Source organism: Prionailurus bengalensis, chromosome E4 (assembly GCF_016509475.1).
Source record: "Prionailurus bengalensis isolate Pbe53 chromosome E4, Fcat_Pben_1.1_paternal_pri, whole genome shotgun sequence".
In the NCBI taxonomy this organism is placed as follows: domain Eukaryota; kingdom Metazoa; phylum Chordata; class Mammalia; order Carnivora; family Felidae; genus Prionailurus; species Prionailurus bengalensis.
This window is the reverse complement of record NC_057360.1, coordinates 53,300,675-53,319,487: the sequence shown is the minus strand read 5'-3', so window position 1 is coordinate 53,319,487 and position 18,813 is coordinate 53,300,675. Positions and strand designations below refer to the sequence as shown.

The following is an 18,813-nucleotide window of genomic DNA, read 5'->3' as shown; positions in this document are numbered from 1 at the left end:
CACATCTGCGATTTGGGGCATTGAGACAAATAAATGATAAAGTGAATGTACTATAAAGTAGTAGTTCAGATCTAACTTGATATCGCTGCTGTGTTAGTACTCTCCAAGCAATTAATCTTTGATGCTAAAAAATTATTCATTTTCAGGTCATTGAGGTTTTATTTGTAAATGGAAAATGTGGGGTGGAACCTAAGAATTATTGAGTCAGAGGGGAAAGATATTTTTCTGCAGATCTCACTCTCTACCAACAAGCCCATCTATCCACCCATTCATTCATCCATCCATACATTTTTGTAGGACATCTTCTGTAAAGGAAGCATTCTGCTGGACACTACAGTATCCCCTTAAATACTTTGTTTCTTTAATAACATTCCTCTCAGATTCTGCATGCTTGTTGGAAAATGACTGATCTGGCATTTTTACCTATTCATAAGATCATTTTGAATCAACTCTATAGCCAATCTGAATAACATTGATGAACTCCAATATTAAGCAGGCCAGAATTAAGATTCTTAGTGAGTTTTTAGCAACATCCCTTGAGGAAAGGAAAGTTGGGAGCTTCCCTGTGATATACTCTGGTCAGAATGCACAGTGTTTAGTTTAGGTATAAGGCTTCATATTTTTGAAGATATGTTATCAAATTAGAACACTTCCAAGTCAGGTACCATGTCTAGATAATGGTTGAGGAATCCTGGAAACTGGTTGGGGGAAGCAGCAATGTGTAGCCTGAAATGGGGAACTTCAGTGGAGGAGAAGACAACCACTTAAACATGCCTGAAGTTCTGTCCCGTGATGGTGGTAGAGGCTTGTTCTCAGGGGTTAGTATGACGAAGACAGGGTCCTAAAGAGTACAGTGTGAGCATGACCAGCACCCATTGTCCATGCTCGTTGCAATTTATAACTGCCGCAGCTTAATTAAGCCCAGTTAATTATTTAGAGTATGCTGTTTCACTCTCAGAGGTCCCGATGTGGACAAAAGATTATATTCACCCTAAGTGTTGTAGAAGTGATATAATTTTTTTAGTTCTGTATCAGAAGGAGCACACCAACAATAAGAAATGTCCAATAATGTCATGAGGCAACTTGCAAAACAACTATTTTCCTGTCACTGGTAATGAACACACAGAGGCCTGAATGTCACCTGTCTGGGATGTTTTAGGCAAGAATCCTGTATTTGGTGGTGGCCTTTAAGCTACCTGCACTCCACATTTGAAATGCTCTTGTCTTATTTTTAGCATTCTACAGTCAAAAGTAAATTCCATGGCATACCTATCGATAACATTTAATTTTTCTAATATATTTTTCTTACTAACATGAAGACTCTGTTTTGTATTTCATTAAATTTCTGTGGACTTTGGCTAATTTCAGAGGACTAGTGAATTCAGATAAGTAGTTCTGTATCAGGTTCCTTGTGGGGGATGAACAAGACCAGGAAAGAACTGTTTAAGGATATGACTTAGAGAAAAAAATAAACCCAATCTTTACTAAAACAAATGTAGTTACTATTATAAATGGTTTGCTTTTGTGCTCACTTAAAAAATTTAATATTTATCATCTAGGATCAGTCACTTACTGTAGTGTGCTGTTTTGCGGTATAGAATTCAGAGCACCAAGTCCTTATCCTGCCAGTAACCACGTTTTGTGTGGTTTGAGATAAAAGATGCAACCTCTCTGAGCTTCAGACTCTTTATCTATACTACAAAGAGATAACACCACAATTCTGTAGTGTAATTCTTAGGATTAGAAATAATTGTGTTTAAAAAAAAACAACCTGGCACAAAGTATGTGTTCAGAAAGTCAGATTTTATGAGAAACTGTTTTGCAAACATGAAATCTATTTTAATCTACTTGCCACTATTTAATGCTGCTCTATTTGTACATCCTTGTGCTCAAGGTTGACTGTCCATTTGTTAGCACATCTGCATTTTCCTCATAATTAATATCTTTTTTTAATGACATATGGTTTAGTGACTGGAAATTGAGTCTTGCCTTCTGTTTTCAATTTGTTCATGACTCAACGACTCAATGTATGTGTCTGAACTTTAATTTTCCATTCTGGAAACTAGAATTTAAAGTCCTTGCTCATGTATAGCTATTTCAGAAAATGGGAGGAAGTGTGTAATGCAAGGATCTTGAATACATGCCAGGCCGTTCGATCGTGCGGCCAGGATGCATGTAGATAAAGAGGACATGGTTTCCCTCCTGTTATGTAAACAGGGGAACCTGAATGGGGATGTCAACAATCTAACCTCTAAAGTGGGGGGAGTGGGGGGAGTGGGGGTAGTATGGGCAAGGCTGGAGCCAGATTCCAAGTGAAGCCAGGAAGAAGCATCATGTCGGCTCGGAATGAGCATGGGCAGAGTTGATGAAGTTCTAGGCCCTGGAATCAGGCTGAGAACACAATTACCCGATTTGAACAATCTCACAGTGCTCCCGTGGCAATGCCCTTTCAAGGCCTGTTCCTTTGAAAGGCAAGGTCCTGTACACATTTGGATGTGAGTTTCCGACTTCTGAAACTCTGGAAGCACTAATACGTCTTCTATGCTATTTATACATTCTGTGTTATAGTATTTGAGACATGTCTTATCTCTCTACTAAATATAAAGTAGATGGTCTAACCCCCCGTTCCTCTCTACCTGCCCTTTCCCCTCCCCCAGCAAAGAATCTTGTCCAGAGTGGCATTTGATGTATATTTTTTTAATGTTTATTTATTTTGACAGAGAGAGAGAGAGAGAGAGAGAGAGAGAGAGAGAGAGAGAGGCAGCAATCAAGGGAGGGGCGGAGAGAGAGGGAGAGAGACAATCTTAAGCAGACTCCACACTGTCAGCGCAGAGCCCAGCGTGGAGTTCGATCTCACAAGCCGTGAGATTATGACCTGACCCGAAACCAAGAGTTGGACACAACCAACTGAGCCGCCAGGTGCCCCTGATATATTTTATTATAGATTTGAGTTTAATACAAAACATAGATTTCTTCTATATTTTAATGCAGTATTTTATTCCAGTATTTTAAATGCACACACATATACCCAAAAACACACTGTAACAAGTTAGTAGCTGTCCTGAGAAATTGGTGCATATGAGAAGTATATTGAATTCATTTTCTCCCCAAAAGTTTCCTCTTCTGACCACTGCAACCTTGGTAGTCACCAGTCACATGGAAAAAAGAAAAAAGCTTCTGTTTTTGCTTTTTAGAGCTCCCCTCAGAGATCTATAAATTTGTAAGGAGCAAAAGTTTAGGGAATGCTGTTTGTTTTGGGGTTTTTTTAGACAGAGAAGAATCCACAAGTGCACATCATTTAAAAGTTTAATAAAATCGTACATTTAAAAGATTATAGCATCTAGACTCATCCAACCCATGATTTAATTTATGGCTTAATGTGTTGTATTCATTTTGCCTTCCAAAAAAGGTTAAATTTGAAATTTTATTAAAAAACTCCCTTCCTTTGAATTTATAGATTGGGGTAGCTGTTTTATCCACTTGCCGTGTAGAATTAGTATTTACTGGACAAGATGTGTTGATTCAGGAGGTTGTCTGTGGAGTGCTTGCCCCGTGAGGGTCATATTAAACTCGAGAGAAGCTTTTCGAGCAACATAGCATCTTGGAGACAATATATCAAGCTGATAGATACACGGCTCTTGTGTTAAGGAACCAGAGGTGGAATTATGGCTATAGTTCCCAGTTATCGCTTTGGTGCTAAGGAGCCTCTACGGAATAGGTCTAGGATAAAAGGGGTTAACTAAAGGGGAAGGAAAGGTGTCCAGAATTCAGTGTTTCCAGAAGCAGACAAAATGAATAGTTGTACGTAAATAATATAAGATGATCACTCTGTTTGGAAATATTTTGCAATTTTATACAAGCAGAGTATGACCAATTTAATGGGGTGCTTTTTTTGATGTTAACACTCAGAAAAGAACCCAGGATACTATATTACTATTAGGGAGCCTAGTTTGGGGCAATTCTCCCTTCTTAACAGCATGGTAATGCAGTTTTTAACACATGAATGGATTTTTCTGTATATATTTAAAGCTCTAATTTTTTCATGTCCATGACTTATCCAAACTGTTGTTTTTTTTTCCGAATTTGGGTTGTTGATGATATTACATTCCTTGACACAGAAAAATTAGATAAGAAAACAGTCAAATTAGGGACATGACTATATGTGCTACATTATACACAATTTTGTACTTATTGCCAATGCTCTTTCAATGTATGTTCGTTTATTATGAATCAGTTAAAAAAACATATAGCAAATAAGAGATAATCAGTGTTAAACCTATTTGTGTTCACAGATAAATTATCAGGTAGTAAGTCTTTATTAGCAGTGGATAATGGGCTACGAGGCCCTGGACAACAGTTCTACTGCATTTCCTAGGCTACTAACTGAGGGAGCAATTTCATACCATTTCATTTCTCTGTTTTGTTTTTGTTTTAGTGTTTGTTTATTTTTTGAGAGAGAGAGAGAGAGAGAGAGAGAGAGAGAGAGAGAGAGAGCAAGCAGGTGAGGGGCAAAGAAAAAGGGAGAGAGAGAATTCTAAGTAGGCTCTGCACTGTCGGTGCAGAGCCCTATGTGGGGCATGATCCCATGAAACCATGAAATCATGACCGGAGAGCCAAAACCAAGAGTCAGATGCTCAACTGACTGAGCCACCCAAGCGCCTCTCGTTTCATCTCTCTTAAAGCATATGATTCCCTCTCACACATTAGCACTGAGTTGATGCCTTTGCTTTTATTTTGCTCACTGAGAAAATGGAGTCCATCAGAAGAGATCCTTGGTGTTTTTCCATCAATAAATCTACCTCTCTCTCTGAATTGCCTGTCCCTGCATTCGCTTCTGCACAATGGGTGTACCATTCCTGCTCTATTCAACAGCCATTGTGCCCTGGCTTATCTCTCTGTCTCTCCCAACACAAGAAATTTGCTCTGGCCATTACTCTTCCTTCTGCTACATCATTTCCCCAAATATCTTCTGGATCTTTCTAGTAAGTGTGTATACACTTTAGCATCTCCCAGTTTTTAGAACACCTTCCTTAATTACATAAGCTTCTTTAAATGCTGCCCTATTTTCTACTCCCCTTTAGAACAAAATCCCTCAGAAGAGTTGCCTGTACTCACTGTTTCCTCCTTCTCTGCCCTCTAATTGTCTCCTCAACCATCTCCAGTCATGCTGCCACACCCATCACTGCACACATCTATTCTTGGCAAGGTCACCAAACACCTCCAGCGTTTGGCCAAATGCAAAATATAATTCTCAGTCTCATGCCTTAAACTGTCAGCATGTTTCGCAGAGTTGATCAGTCCTTTTTGATATGCTTTCTTTACTTGACTTGCAGGCTACACCTTCTCTAAGTTGTCCTCCCTCACTGACCACTCCTTTATGCCTCCTTTGTGGTAGAACCTTCCTCCTGACCTCAAAATGTTGGGGGACCTCATGGCTCAGTTCACAGACCTCTTCTGCACTCACTCTACCTACATTCACCTCCTAGGTTGTTTCATCAAATCTCAGCTGTTACATACCACACGCCTTCATCCACAACTCTTATCCAAACTCATACCTCCCACTTCTTCCTTGATGTCCCCACTAGAGATGAATTTATGCCTTTCCCATGTAACATGGACAAAACAGAACTGATCCCCCCCCCCGCCGCCCCATAACTGATTTCTCCCCTCAGCGTTCCTCAGATCAGTAATGGCACCACCATTCACCTGGACAGTTAGGCTAAACACACTGGCATCATCTTTCACTCCCTTATTTTCTCTTAGCAAAATACCATCCATACTCACTTGGTCAGCAGAATATATCACCACCTCTGCTGCTGTCACTGGAATCCATGCTATTGTCATCTTTTACCTGGATTGCTATAATAGGTGATTCCCTTGTCTACCCTCACCCCCCCATTAGCATAGAGTAGTCTTTATAGGTTCCAAATTATGTCGTGTCCTGTATTAAAACCCTGCAATGGCCTACAAATCCATTTCAAATGAAACCCAAAGTCTTTAGTATGATTTTCAAAGCCTAGAACTAGAAGGCATCTGGAAGGATCTAGACCCTGCCTGTCCCTCCAACCTCTTTTCCTTTCCCTCTCCTTGGCCTATTTCCAGCCACTTTGGTGTCTCCACTGTGCCTTAAACACAACTAGTTCTTTCCCCTCTCACTGCCCTTGTGCTTACTGCCCCCTGTGGCTGGGTTGCCCTTCCTCCAGACATTTTCATGGTCACTGAGGTCTCTGCTCAAATGTCACCTAATGACATGTTCTTCCTATGGCTTTCCTATCCAATCTGAATTGTTACTTAACAATAAAATGGCACACTCCCTTTCATTTTCTCTTCCCTTACCCTGCTTTATTTTTCTCTTGAGCTTATCTACCCGGTATGATCTTAGGTACCCATTTGCTTAATGCTTGCTCCCTCTGTTTACATGTAAGTTCCATAGGGTCAAGGGCCATATCTGTTTCACTCGGTGTTATTCCCCCTCCACACAAAGAATACTTTGCACAGAGTAGAGGCTCAATAAATGCTTATAGAATAAATTAGTGGATTATCGATGAACTCGACCCTTACAACAGATTGATGAATCACATCATGTAATTCGTCTTTTCCCATCACTGGCCATTCATTAGCTTCCTAGTTCACAGGCACATTCTCCTGAGGGGGAAAGTATATAAAATCACACCCTACGTAAGGTTGTGTATAAAAAGAAGTTGAAAATGAACCCTGCTGGATATTTTAATTATTGTAATCCCTTCTCCTTCCTCACCAATGGCTTCTAGTAATCCTTGGCAATTAGAAACTTACATTACAGGGCACTTGGAAGGTTCAGTTGCTCAAACATTCGACTCTTGATCTCAGCTCAGGTCATAATCTCACGGTTCATGGGTTCGAGCCCCGCATCAGGCTCTGTGCCGATGGTGCAGAACCTACTTGGCATTCTGTCTCTCCTTCTCTCTGCCCTTCCGCTGTTTGTGCCTCTCTCTCTCTCCCTCAAAAAGAAATAAACTTTTTAAAAAAGAAGCTTATATTAAAATTAGGATTTTCCTGAAAACTTACAGTATCTTAGCACTTAAATTATGCTAAAGAAAGTTCAGATCAGTCCGATGTCATCATCATCATCATCATCATCATCACCACAAAAACAACTAACTAATCATTACCAGGACCCAAAACAAGGTGCTTTATTTACATCACTTCCGATCTTCGCAACAATCCTGCAAAGGAAAACTATCCCCATCCCAAAGGTAAGAAACATACGCTGAGAGCCGTTAGGTGATTCTTGATTCTCCTGAAGTCACAGAGCTTTGCTTCTGACTAGCTTTGGAACAAATTTTTATATGATAGTTTCATTCAAGTTATACCTGTTGGAAAAATTAATTTAATAATCAGACTCATCTTGTCATTTTTTTTAAGTCAAATGGACTTTAGTTTCCTTCATTCCTGTTAGACTTCGTAGAACTATTCAGATAGAGTTCCCTGATAGATTATATCAAGCAGACAGGCTGAATTCAGGAAAAATTTGCCAGAGATTCAACCAGACTAGGAAAAGCAACATGTAGGCTTCAACTCACCACATATTTGAAGAAGGGCAACTGACTGTATAAAGCACATGGGGGAAGGAACTTCAGTTTTTATGTTTTCATTAAGTGAGAATTACACCTGCAATGTGCTATTTTCAGCCAACCGTGTGTACTTAATATTGTAGAAAATACAATTTTAATAAACCATCCTCAAAACACCAAAAAAAAAAGAAAGAAAGCCAGTTGTGATCATGAGTAGAAGCGGGATTAAGTGGCAATGGGTGATAATCGATGAGAGAAAGAAAACATCTGGACTCCTTCACTGTTTGATTGCTTGATTGCTGAGGAAAGAGTTAATTTAAAAAGTTACTTTAATATTTGGTTCACTAAGTTCCCTACATGTTTTCAATTAGATAAACAGAAGTACAGGTGGGGATGTGCTGCATGTTCATTTGTCTTGCTGTTTGGGGGCTGGCTTTTCAGGTTGAAATACTAACATAATTGTGTTGAAATGAACAATAAGGAAGTACAGTAGTTCAGGAATGAAAATGTTAAATTAAATGGACCATGTTTAACATTGTTGTTGATCCTGAGGAACAGTTTTTCCAGTATATGGAGCATTTCGATTCCATCCAACATATGTTCTCCACAGTTTTCTCTGCTCTAATTCATCTGTGTTTTTCGACAGCTCCAGATGGCGTGTTGCCTCCGAGGCTTTCATCTGCCACTCCAACCAGTCTTCAGGTTGTCTGGTCTACACCAGCTCGTAACAACGCTCCCAGCTCTCCCAGATACCAACTCCAGATGAGGCCCGGCCACTCCACCCATGGATATCTAGAGTGAGCCTGTTACTTTGTCTATCCTCCTAACTGTCACCTGGATTATATGTTATGGACATAACTTACTTTACCTTAATTTGTGAATAGGTCAGTTCTCATTCGCAACAAATAAAGGCCACCTTTTAAAAGTTCAAATAAAAGACAAGCAATTCCTTAGGACATAATTATTTGCTCAGCAAAATTATCTATTTTCCATTTATATAGCATTAATATAGGATTTCTTCACCTTTAACTTTTCATGGGCATAGGTATTGCATAAAGCAGACATACACCTGAACTAAAAAAAGAAATGCTATCTGAACTGTAGATACAAAATTATAATACTTAGTCTACAAATTCCACGTGGCAATTAGCCTCAATAGTAGACTAGAATTTTCTCAATACTACTAGAATTTACATCTCATATAAATGCAATATTAGAAGCCCTCAGCCAAGTGGTTCCTTACTTTAAGAGAGATCTCCTGTGACAACAGAAAATTGAAGTACTTGCCTGGAATTTGACATTCTCTGAAAATTCCTTGCAGTAAGATTTTACTTGTTTTTATTTCTTTGAATGTCTAAAGCTTCCTAATTAACATTTCTTTCCTATGTAGGTTATTTTCCAATCCTTCTGCATCGTTAAGCTATGAAGTGAGAGATCTCCAACCGTACACAGAATATGAGTTTCGCTTGGTTGCCTCCAATGGATTTGGCAGTGCGCATAGTTCCTGGATTCTGTTCGTGACCACAGAGGACAGTAAGTGGTCTGAACAATACACAGCCAAATGTCGTCTACATTAGGGGCTTTTAAATGTCTTCAGTTTTTCCAAAACAGAGAAGTAAGCCTCCCCTGTTTTCTTGACATTTAGTGACAATAATCTTTTCTAGGCCAAGGATAGTCAGACTTCCAGAAAGAAGAAAAATGGGGGCTTGGGGGATTTTGAGGGTGAGGCCTTCAGAAGAAAAATTACTACAGGAAGAAGGAATTTGCAATAAATTATGGCATGGCCCCATTCTATCCTTCAGGGTACATCTAGGTGTCCTACAAGAGGAAAGTTATCATCTTCCACTCAATGTACTCTGCTTTGGAGGAATCCTGACAGGCAGAAGAACATGAAATAGGGGTCTTGCTTCATGAAGATGCTTAACGTGTCGTTATACCTTTTCCTGGAAACAGATCCCATTATACTTTTAGTCACACCTGAAAGACAGACTTCAGAATAGAGAAATATAATCTGATAACAATGGTTCTTCACTATTAGGAAGACTAGATTGGGATTGCCTTATACAATCAATTAAGAGGCTTTCGAGTCTGTCATGAAAGAGTTATGTTTTCATATATAGGTTTTTGCTAGGTTATATATAGAAAATAAATATTTGGCTATAATGCTTAGTTTTATATAAATGACCTCTATAGGGGCATATATATATATATATATATATATATATATATATATATATGGAAGTATACTTTTTTTTTAGAAAAGTTTGAAATTAAATCAAGCTATATGGAGTGAATGAGGACACTGTATTTTTGAACATTGAGGTTTTTAGGGTTAATCTTGTCAAGTCTTTTAATCAGAGGCTTCTTAGAAGATGTTGCTCTGTTGGCCAATTGCCATTCTGGCTCTATATCCAATGAGGACCCAAGTGACTTTCAAAAGGCTAGATATTAATCAAAAGATATGGTATTTGAAAGAATCTCAATTGTATATTAAGTAGATTCTTTTATTGCTACAATACCCTTAATTATATTATTTTAGTAAGGATAAGACATCAAATGAGATAGAATCAGAACTATTTACCTTCCTTAAAGCTTACTTTATTTTTTTTGAAAAGGCCATGAAGAACAATAATATATAATACTTCATCCATTTCTCCCAATTTGTAATCATTCCCTAGGAGCAGGTTAGGTACTTTACAAGGGCACATCCAGTCCTTTTGGTCTCTCGAGTACCATTTAGTAAATTATCAGCACAGTGCAATAAACGACACCCAAGACCCAGAAAGCATTAAGGCACCACTCAATGCACCTACACCCCTTTTAGGGGAAGCATCACACACACTCTAGGGAACCTGGCAGCCTAGTCACCAGACTGTATGCAGATTTATGAACTAGAGAGCTCATACTCAAAATAGATTTTTAAAGAAACATTATTTTAAAAACAACTGAAAATAGGCTTCTAATCCTCCTTCTTAGATATAGCATACTTGATGGCACTCAATAAAGGTTAACTAAAAGTATTTAATGATTCAGCCCACTGCAGAGAGGATGACTCCATAGAATGCCACATTGGAAGAGAAGAGAAACAGTCCCCTTTTTGGCACCCACAATTTCTATGGCCACAGAGAATGAGCAACGCTTGAGTTTCCTCAGGGGTGATTCTCATTGAATAGAAGCCATGATCTTCTATCTACAGGCAAGAAGTTATCACATAAATAAAGTACAAAACATTGCAAAGTACCAACTAGCATAGCATTCTTTGTTGAACAAACTTACTCCTGCCTTAAGTGACCATAAAACAAGTCTATGGACTCTATGTGGTTAGAATTTTCATGCACTGAAGACATTGCCTTCTTTGTGATTTTTAGAACTGGGTTTGAAGGGAATAGTATTAACCCTTCATGTTCCTTAAGAATTGGTAACACATGATTACATAGCAGGATTAACCCAAGAAACCCAGCCATCATTTTTATTTAAATCCTTTCCCTGAAACTGATGACTTCTTTCTTCGTATGCTTCATGTGCACACTGCAAAGTCATATATATTATGAAAGAGCCAAAGGCTGGCCCTTTGCCCCTCCAGGTTAAGTTACCAGTGTATGCTTACCCCTGAGACATAATGGCAGTGTACTCTATATTTTGGGTGTCCGTGGAGATGGATGCCATTTCTGAAAGGATGTGCAATTGAGTTGACAAAGAGTGAGTGATTGGCATTGGGCACAAGCAGTTTTTCTGTCAAGGCTTCAAAGCATTGCACACGAAACCACCCATGCTGACAGCTCCATGCGAGAATCGCACTTCATACTTGATCCTGACCGGCACCTCCCAGGTGCCCAAGTGCAATGTCTAATATAAAAACTCTACATACCGTCTTACAGAATAAAACTGAGAAGTCACCTCATGCCTACATTTAAATTTCATACCATCAATATGCACCTTTCTACATCAACCAAAGCCTCAAAAGTTTCTGGTGCCAACACAGGTCACCAAGTGCAGTGTTTTTAGTGTGATATGGCAAGACTGTGATTTTCATCAAGCCTGTGACACTGCTGAAACCAGAAAGAGATACCAAGGCAGGAAATGAACTGTACACAGAGAAACAAATGCTTGGGTGCAAAGAGAAGTTCTCATGGGCAGAGAAAAGGGTTGTGAAGAATTTTAATAGATTTTTTTTCAAATAATTTGTCATTTCTATCAGAGTGCCACCAATATCCAGTTCCATGCATTTTTAAAAATCTAGTGTGCTGATGCCAAATAATAATAATGCACGTTTCCTATGAATATTTTAAATCCTGTTAAACGTGTGTTAATAAAAGATGTTTGTTCCAGCCAAGTTGGTCAGTGTAGTGTTCGACTATTTGCAACCAGGTAAATACAAACAACTCATGGTTTTTGGTGTGTGTGTGTGTGTGTGTGTGTGTGTGTGTGTGTGTGTGTGTTGCATGCTGCTGGCAGTCCAAGAACCTGGCATGTCTGCAATTTGCAAAAATGCATGAAGATTGTGTTAGACCTGGGGCGCCTGGGTGACTCAGTTAGTTAAGTGGCCAGCTTCGGCTCAGGTCATGATCTCACAGTTCATGGGTTCGAGCCCCACATCAGGCTCTGTGCTGACAGCTCAGAGCATGGAGCCTGCTTTGGATTCTGTGTCTCCCTCTCTCTCTGCCCCTCCCCTACTTGCGCTCTGTCTCTCTCTCAAAAAAATAAGCAAATAAATAAATCTTAAAAAAAAAAAGATTGTGTTAGATTTGGTACGTGTGATTGCTAACATGAAGACACTTACCTAGCCACTGAAATTTTTGGTATTTTTTAACCTGAAATAACCATTGCTCCTGATTGTTTTCTTCCCTTTCCCTTGTGTGTTTACAATGGTTTTCTGTGCAGTATACACACATAGGAATTGGAGCCGCTGGAAGGGCAAGTTTCCTGCAACCTCAGCATGGGGGTCTGTCCTTTGGCCTACTAAAATCCTGCCCTGTGTAAAATATGAGATGGCCCACTTTTATTTAAAAATGTAGATTCCCTAGACCATCAAAAGCTGGAAAATCTGTTTCTCACAAAGTTTTTCAGGGAACAAGATTGAAATGTGAAATGTCTTTATTTCAGACATTTGAACAACAAACATGTATGGAATACACAGGCAATTAGATCAACCTACTAAAAATGAGATTGTTTTCTAAAAATTATTTTTCTCCTTCCAAAACAAAACAAAAACCCAAACGGGTTCTAGAGTAGGCCATTTCGTTATCATGTATTTTTAAAAGACTTTAAAAATCTGATTGTTTTATGAAATTTGAAGTTTAAAAACTCCCTATCTGTATATATATTTTTAAATGTTGACTTATTTTTGAGAGAGAGCATCTGCAGGGAAGAGGCAGAGAGAGGGGTCAGAGGATCCAAAGTGAGCTCTGTGCTGACAGCAGAAAGCCCCACGCAGGGCTTGAACCCACAAACCCTGAGATCATAACTTGACCCGAAGTTGGACATATAACTGACTGAGCCACCCCCATTTATATTTGTAACCACTAATCTAAGAGACATTATTAAATAAAGTCTGTGGGATTCAAGCAGTTTATTTTGTAGATTTACTTACATAATTTTTCATGAGCTCATTATTTTGCTAACAGACAGATTGTTCCTGAGGTTGGCCTGGAGTATGCTAATAGATAGGGGTATGTATCTTATCAGCTACACAGTGGGATTTTATTTTTTTAATATTAAATATAATTTATTGTCTAACTGGTTTCCTTACAACACCCAGTGCTCATCGCAACAGGTGCCCTCCTCAGTGCTCATCACCCACTTTCCTCTCTCCCCCCCACCACCCCCATCAACCCTCAGTTTGTTCTCAGCACTCAAGAGTCTCTTATGGTTTTTAAATACTCTGAACACACTTTATTCATTATATTAGACCTTGTTATTTTTCCCACGCTTAAAATACACCTTGAACAAAGAAGGAAGCAATGAGGGTCGTTATCCTGGTACCTGGATTCTGCTTTATTTTTTCTGTCAGCGTTTTTGAGTATCTGATCCCCAGCTCCCTCATTCATCTTTGAGATTCTCATGGCAGTTTACGAAGGAACAGGGGTTTTTCTGGAGTAAGAAAGACATTGCAATGTTACTTGAAATCTGTATTGAACGGAACAAGTTTCTTCCTTGTTTGTTGTCTGGCAAAATCTACTCATTCATCAAGCCTCAGCTCAAATGTCACCTCCTCTGTGAAGTCTTCCTTCCTCATTGCTACCGCAGAATTTTGATTTGTATTGTGCACCATCAACATCTCGTTCTGAATTGTAACTTCTCAGGACCTAAGACTCTGTCTCATTTATCTTTGTACCGTAATTTCCCCTTATCTGCCATCTTGCTTTCTTTTATTATGCGTTATTGCTGTTAATCTCTTACCATGCCTAATGTATAAAGTAAACTGTCATAGGTATGTATGTATAGGAAAAACATAGTATGTATAGGGCTCAGAACGATCTGCAGTTTCAGGTATCCATTGGGGGTGCTGCAGTGTATCCCCCACAGATAAAGGGGGATGACTGTATACCCCAGGCCTGGTAGAGGATCTGATATACAGCAGGTGCCCCAAAATTGCCAGGAAGTATTAATTAAAGAGACTTTTATGTAAGCAAATCCGTGAAAATTCAACCAAGCCAATTTTATCTGGGTACCTTCCCTGTCCCAGGGACCGAGAGAGACATCAAAGTTACAAGGATGATTAAGACGCTGTTCTCTCCTTGAGGCATCCATTATCTGACAAGGGGGACACAGAGTAGAGCCATCGTTAGAGTCTACAGAACTGAGGTTTCTATGCGAGCAAGCCCAGAGGCAGAGCGTTTCCCTCAACGTGGGGTGTCAGGAAAGCCTTCCCTGAGGAGAGAATCAGGAGAAGGAATAGGGACTGATTTATATTTGGAATTCACTTAAATATTAAATTTCAAATTTATTTCCTCACAATTGGCCCAGAAGAAGGCAGAAGCCGTAATTGCCGTTGGAGGTGTCCACTGACACGTGAGACTGGGGGGATGGCTTGCATAGTGTGCTGCCAGTGTTTCAGCCTCGGTGGGAGATGATAGGGGTATGTATGAGATGAGAGGTGGGTGAGGATGAGAGGCAGGTGGAAGAGAAGGAAATCCCAAAAGCGATCCTCATTCTTTCCCTTGGTCGGAGGCAGCCCGCTGGCTGTCCCTTTGATTCAACACTGACTGTCTTCACCAGGATAATGAATGTTCTAATTCGAGAGGCGTCTCCTAGCGCCAAATCACGTCTATTTCAAAATGAGGCGGGGAGGGATATATAGGAAGAGAGTTCCAGAAGGAAAACACTTTTTCTTATTCTCGAAACCTGTAATGAGAGTGAGCTCTCTGAGTCTTGTGACAGGGAGAAGTAAAACTGTGGCATAAATTTGGATTCATTAATGAAGACAATTCTAGAGCAGGATTTTCTAGATCATTGAGTAAATGTGTTTGTGCTCTTAGGAGTATTTCAATTTTAAAATCTATCTGGCACGGCAAACATCTTTTTATTAGTGTGTTTTGGAAGTTAAAGTCTCAATCTGGACCTTAAAAACCTTCTATATGAGAGAACATAGCATTTGAAAGTTAGGGTGGAGCATATTCACATCAGTAGATTTTATTTTAACGAAGAAATATGAACTATGGGTTTCAGTAGTGTTGCACAATTATTTTGCTCTCTCCGTTCTAACTAGGCTTCATAATTGCTTTAAATATTAACTGACACATTTATCCTTTCCACCAGCAATTACAGGTATCTATTTTATCGAGAAGATCCACGGTGTAAGATAATTTTTTTTAGTATTTATTTATTTTGAGAGAGAGAGAGAGAGCGCGCACAAGTTGGGGAGGGGCAGAGAGGGAGGGAGACAGAGAATTCCATGCAGGCTCAGCCCTGTCAGCACAGAGTTCAATGCGGGGCTTGAGCCCGGGAGCTGTGAGATCATGACCTGAGCCAAAACCAAGGGTCAGACACTTAACCAGCTGGGCCAGCCAGGTGCCCCAGAAAGTAAATTATTTAATCTGCTGATTAGGAGAGCAAAATGGTTCTGTATCCATGTCACTACATACTTTGTTTTCCGTTGCATGGATTCCATCCCCCTACATTCTTGTATTTCCAGAATTAATAAAAGCAAATATTATTATTTTTACATTCTTATTTTAATATCCTAAGAACCCAAGCTAAAAGCAACCAATAGAAACTCCTTTGAAAGGATGGACTGATTAATGAAAAATCTATCCACCCAGCCTCAATTTCCTCCCTGAGGTCTTGGCTCTCGTTTGGGTACGTAAGGCATACTGTTCTTCTAAATCTGGAACCTCCAATTCTTTTAGGACTTTTTTTCTGCTTTCATAAATTCTCACATCGACACTTTTGATTTTCTGTCCCCAACTTTCAAAGAAGAATTCAAAGCCATTCACTCCAAAACATGCCCCAGTTCAGAAATCAAAACATTCTTCCTAAGCTCATGGGAGAGATGGAGAAAAAGAGTTTCCCAGTACTGGTTCTCCTCCTTACAGACTATCAAATGGTATTCTTTCAATTTCGCCAAGCTTTCTTAAACAATTCCTATGCTTCACTGCCCACTTCCTATTTTATCAGTTGTCAAGAAGCTGCATGTTCATTTTTGTGCAAAATAAGAGTAACCCATTTTTAATATTTGTTTTGGGATACAACTCTTGTGCCCTTTATCATTACAAGATTAATATTTCTTTATTTTATTGGTCCTATTACACTTAAGTCTTATTATGAGCTGTCAGGAATCCCTTGGGAAAGTAGTTGGGGTATAAATAATAAATTGATAAAAGAATTCATGATTAAAGAGAAGCTAGAATCCATCACTCTTCTGCTAACGTATCAGGAGTGACTATCAAAAGGCTACATTAACAATTAGCTTACAACGTATTGCTTTATATAATCATACATCCATATGTTTGCTACCTTGCGTGTTAATTCATGGGCAAATTTGGGGGATATTCTTGTGTGGAGTTAATATTACTGAAAAGAGCTTTCAAACTGAGTTTTTAACTAGAAGTTGCTTCACCAGGGCAATAATGAGAACATAACAGGAAAACCGAGCGCTCCGTGGGTAACGCTAATAGCGAACGAGCGTAGGAGGCCCATGGAAACCACTGGAAGTTATATACACACCGAAAGCGTGAGTCATTCAGACCGTTTATGCCTACGCGCACACACATCCACATGCGCGTGCATGTGCGCCCACACCCTTGCCAGTTCGCACACCTGACTATGAAAATAAATAAGCAGACCCCTCTGTTCACAATTTTATGGCTCTATTTTAGGCTGCGTCTGAACTTTTGAAGCTGATGAGCAAAATAGTTTCCCATAAAAGATAATTTCATTTGCCAAAATGAAACTACTTTCTGTTATTAATGCTGTAATGAAATGGCCTGAAACATGAATCAGTGATCTGAACAGAAAGGATGCTCCCGTTCCCACCTCCGGCGGGGGTGGGGGGAGTTCTCTAAACAATTACACCCACGGAGAGGGCTGTACAGTTGTATTTTCATCACTGGCCAGTTGAGCTGTGTGGCTGTCATACTTCCCAGTCTCCCCTCCAGTGACAGCCGCATTGACAACATGTTATACTCCACATTGATTTTACAGTTAAGGAGCTGATTGTGATATATAGGGATTTTAAGAATTCAGCTGAGAGGCTGACTTTTGCCTTTTATCATTCCATTAAAATTTTATAACCATCTTTTTCATGTCATTTCATCCATGAATTCTTACTTTAGAAAGTGATAGCTACTGCTGTGAGCATAACTTTCCTCATGTTCAGAGCTTTTTATTGTATTAGCAAACTACCCCAATTACAGTTATTACTCATGTTTTACATAATTGTGGTGACCCTTTCCACCATGCAGTAGCATGCCAGTTGATTTGTATATAGAATTAGATGATTCGGCTTATCATTTGAAAGCACTAAATTGGAAGAGTGCCGGGAGTCAGGTTTTAACACTTCCCCGGCCAAAGGAGCTAATGAGGCTGCTTTCAGCTTCCCCTCCTGAATCACACAAGTTTAAGGACCCTTCGTGCAACAAGAGCAGGGAGCCTACTCAGCTAGAGCGGGAAGCTAATAAAATGTATGCTGGCTTTTAAGGGGGAAAAAAAATCATGAAATTGAAATTGAACATCTCGTCTTTCCCAAGATAAGAGATCATCTTTAAGGAAAGCTCGTGCTCTGTGAGGGCTTAAAGTGCCAGTTCATCTCATTACCGTAGATGTTTCACCTATAAAACTATCATCCGATTCGGGAGAAATAAAAGGCTTATCCCCATCATAACAGAGAACAAACTGTGTCATTGCTGCTCCTTTTTCCTGAAGAAGCTCACAGTTTGATAGTGTACAAATGAGACATAATTAATTAAGCAAGACCCTGCTGAAAACTCGAATGGAAATGATTCTGATTCTTAAATGTATATTATTCTTTTTTAGAGGGCGGTGGTGACATAGGGTAAGACAATAAAGGCTTCAATCTCCGCCACTGATTTTATGGACCCTGATCTCAGAGGATCTGGTGTTCCAAAACGACATTGGCATCTTGTGAGACTCACGCTTGTTTCTTCTTAGCTAAATCTGGATGGCCAGCATGAATAAAAAAAGGATCTGTATCCCTGTTTTGATATAGTAATTGGGGCTGCTACTATGTATCACAGATCAAAAGTAAGAAAGGTCACAGTGGTTTTAAGAAAGCTTTGAAGAGAAAGTTGACAACAGACTCACACGGAAAATGCGATCCATATCAAAATCACTGTACTTTCAGGATTTTTCTCCTCGAATCGGGTGCATTACCAAATGGTCAGAAATGGCTTGATTTCAGGGTTAGCACATTGTACAACGTCTTTCCTCTCAAAAAAGTAATTATGACCCTACCATCAGTCCGGTTGGTGACAAATACGTGGATCGTATTGTGCGAAAGTGCGTTCCTATGGACGCTCACATGACCAGCTATTACTGTAGTCGCTGACTGTGAGAAGCAGTGGTTGCATTTCACATTTACACCTTGGGTGTAACATTGAATCACGTCCACACACTCACATAATCAACGCTGTTTTAAACAATTACTAAATCCAAGTATATCTTCTCTAAAGATTTTCCATAAAATCTAATGTTCACAGAAAAATCTCATAAATGTCAAAATTGCTGTGGGCAGAAAAGGGGGATATAGTATTTTCTTGATCTGTTGTAGCAATTTATAGATTTCAGGCCGTGGTTTATAAGA

At 39.4% G+C, this 18,813-nt stretch overlaps 1 protein-coding gene across 1 annotated transcript in view; it reads left to right on the top strand.

Moving 5' to 3' along the window:
* The window catches only part of USH2A (usherin), a 736,138-nt gene that overhangs the window by 464,963 nt on the left and 252,362 nt on the right, over positions 1-18,813 (top strand). The window contains exons 39-40 of the mRNA XM_043568966.1: positions 8,200-8,350; positions 8,944-9,086. Coding sequence (XP_043424901.1) covers positions 8,200-8,350; positions 8,944-9,086 — 294 coding nt within the window. The remainder of the gene's footprint in view (positions 1-8,199; positions 8,351-8,943; positions 9,087-18,813) is intronic.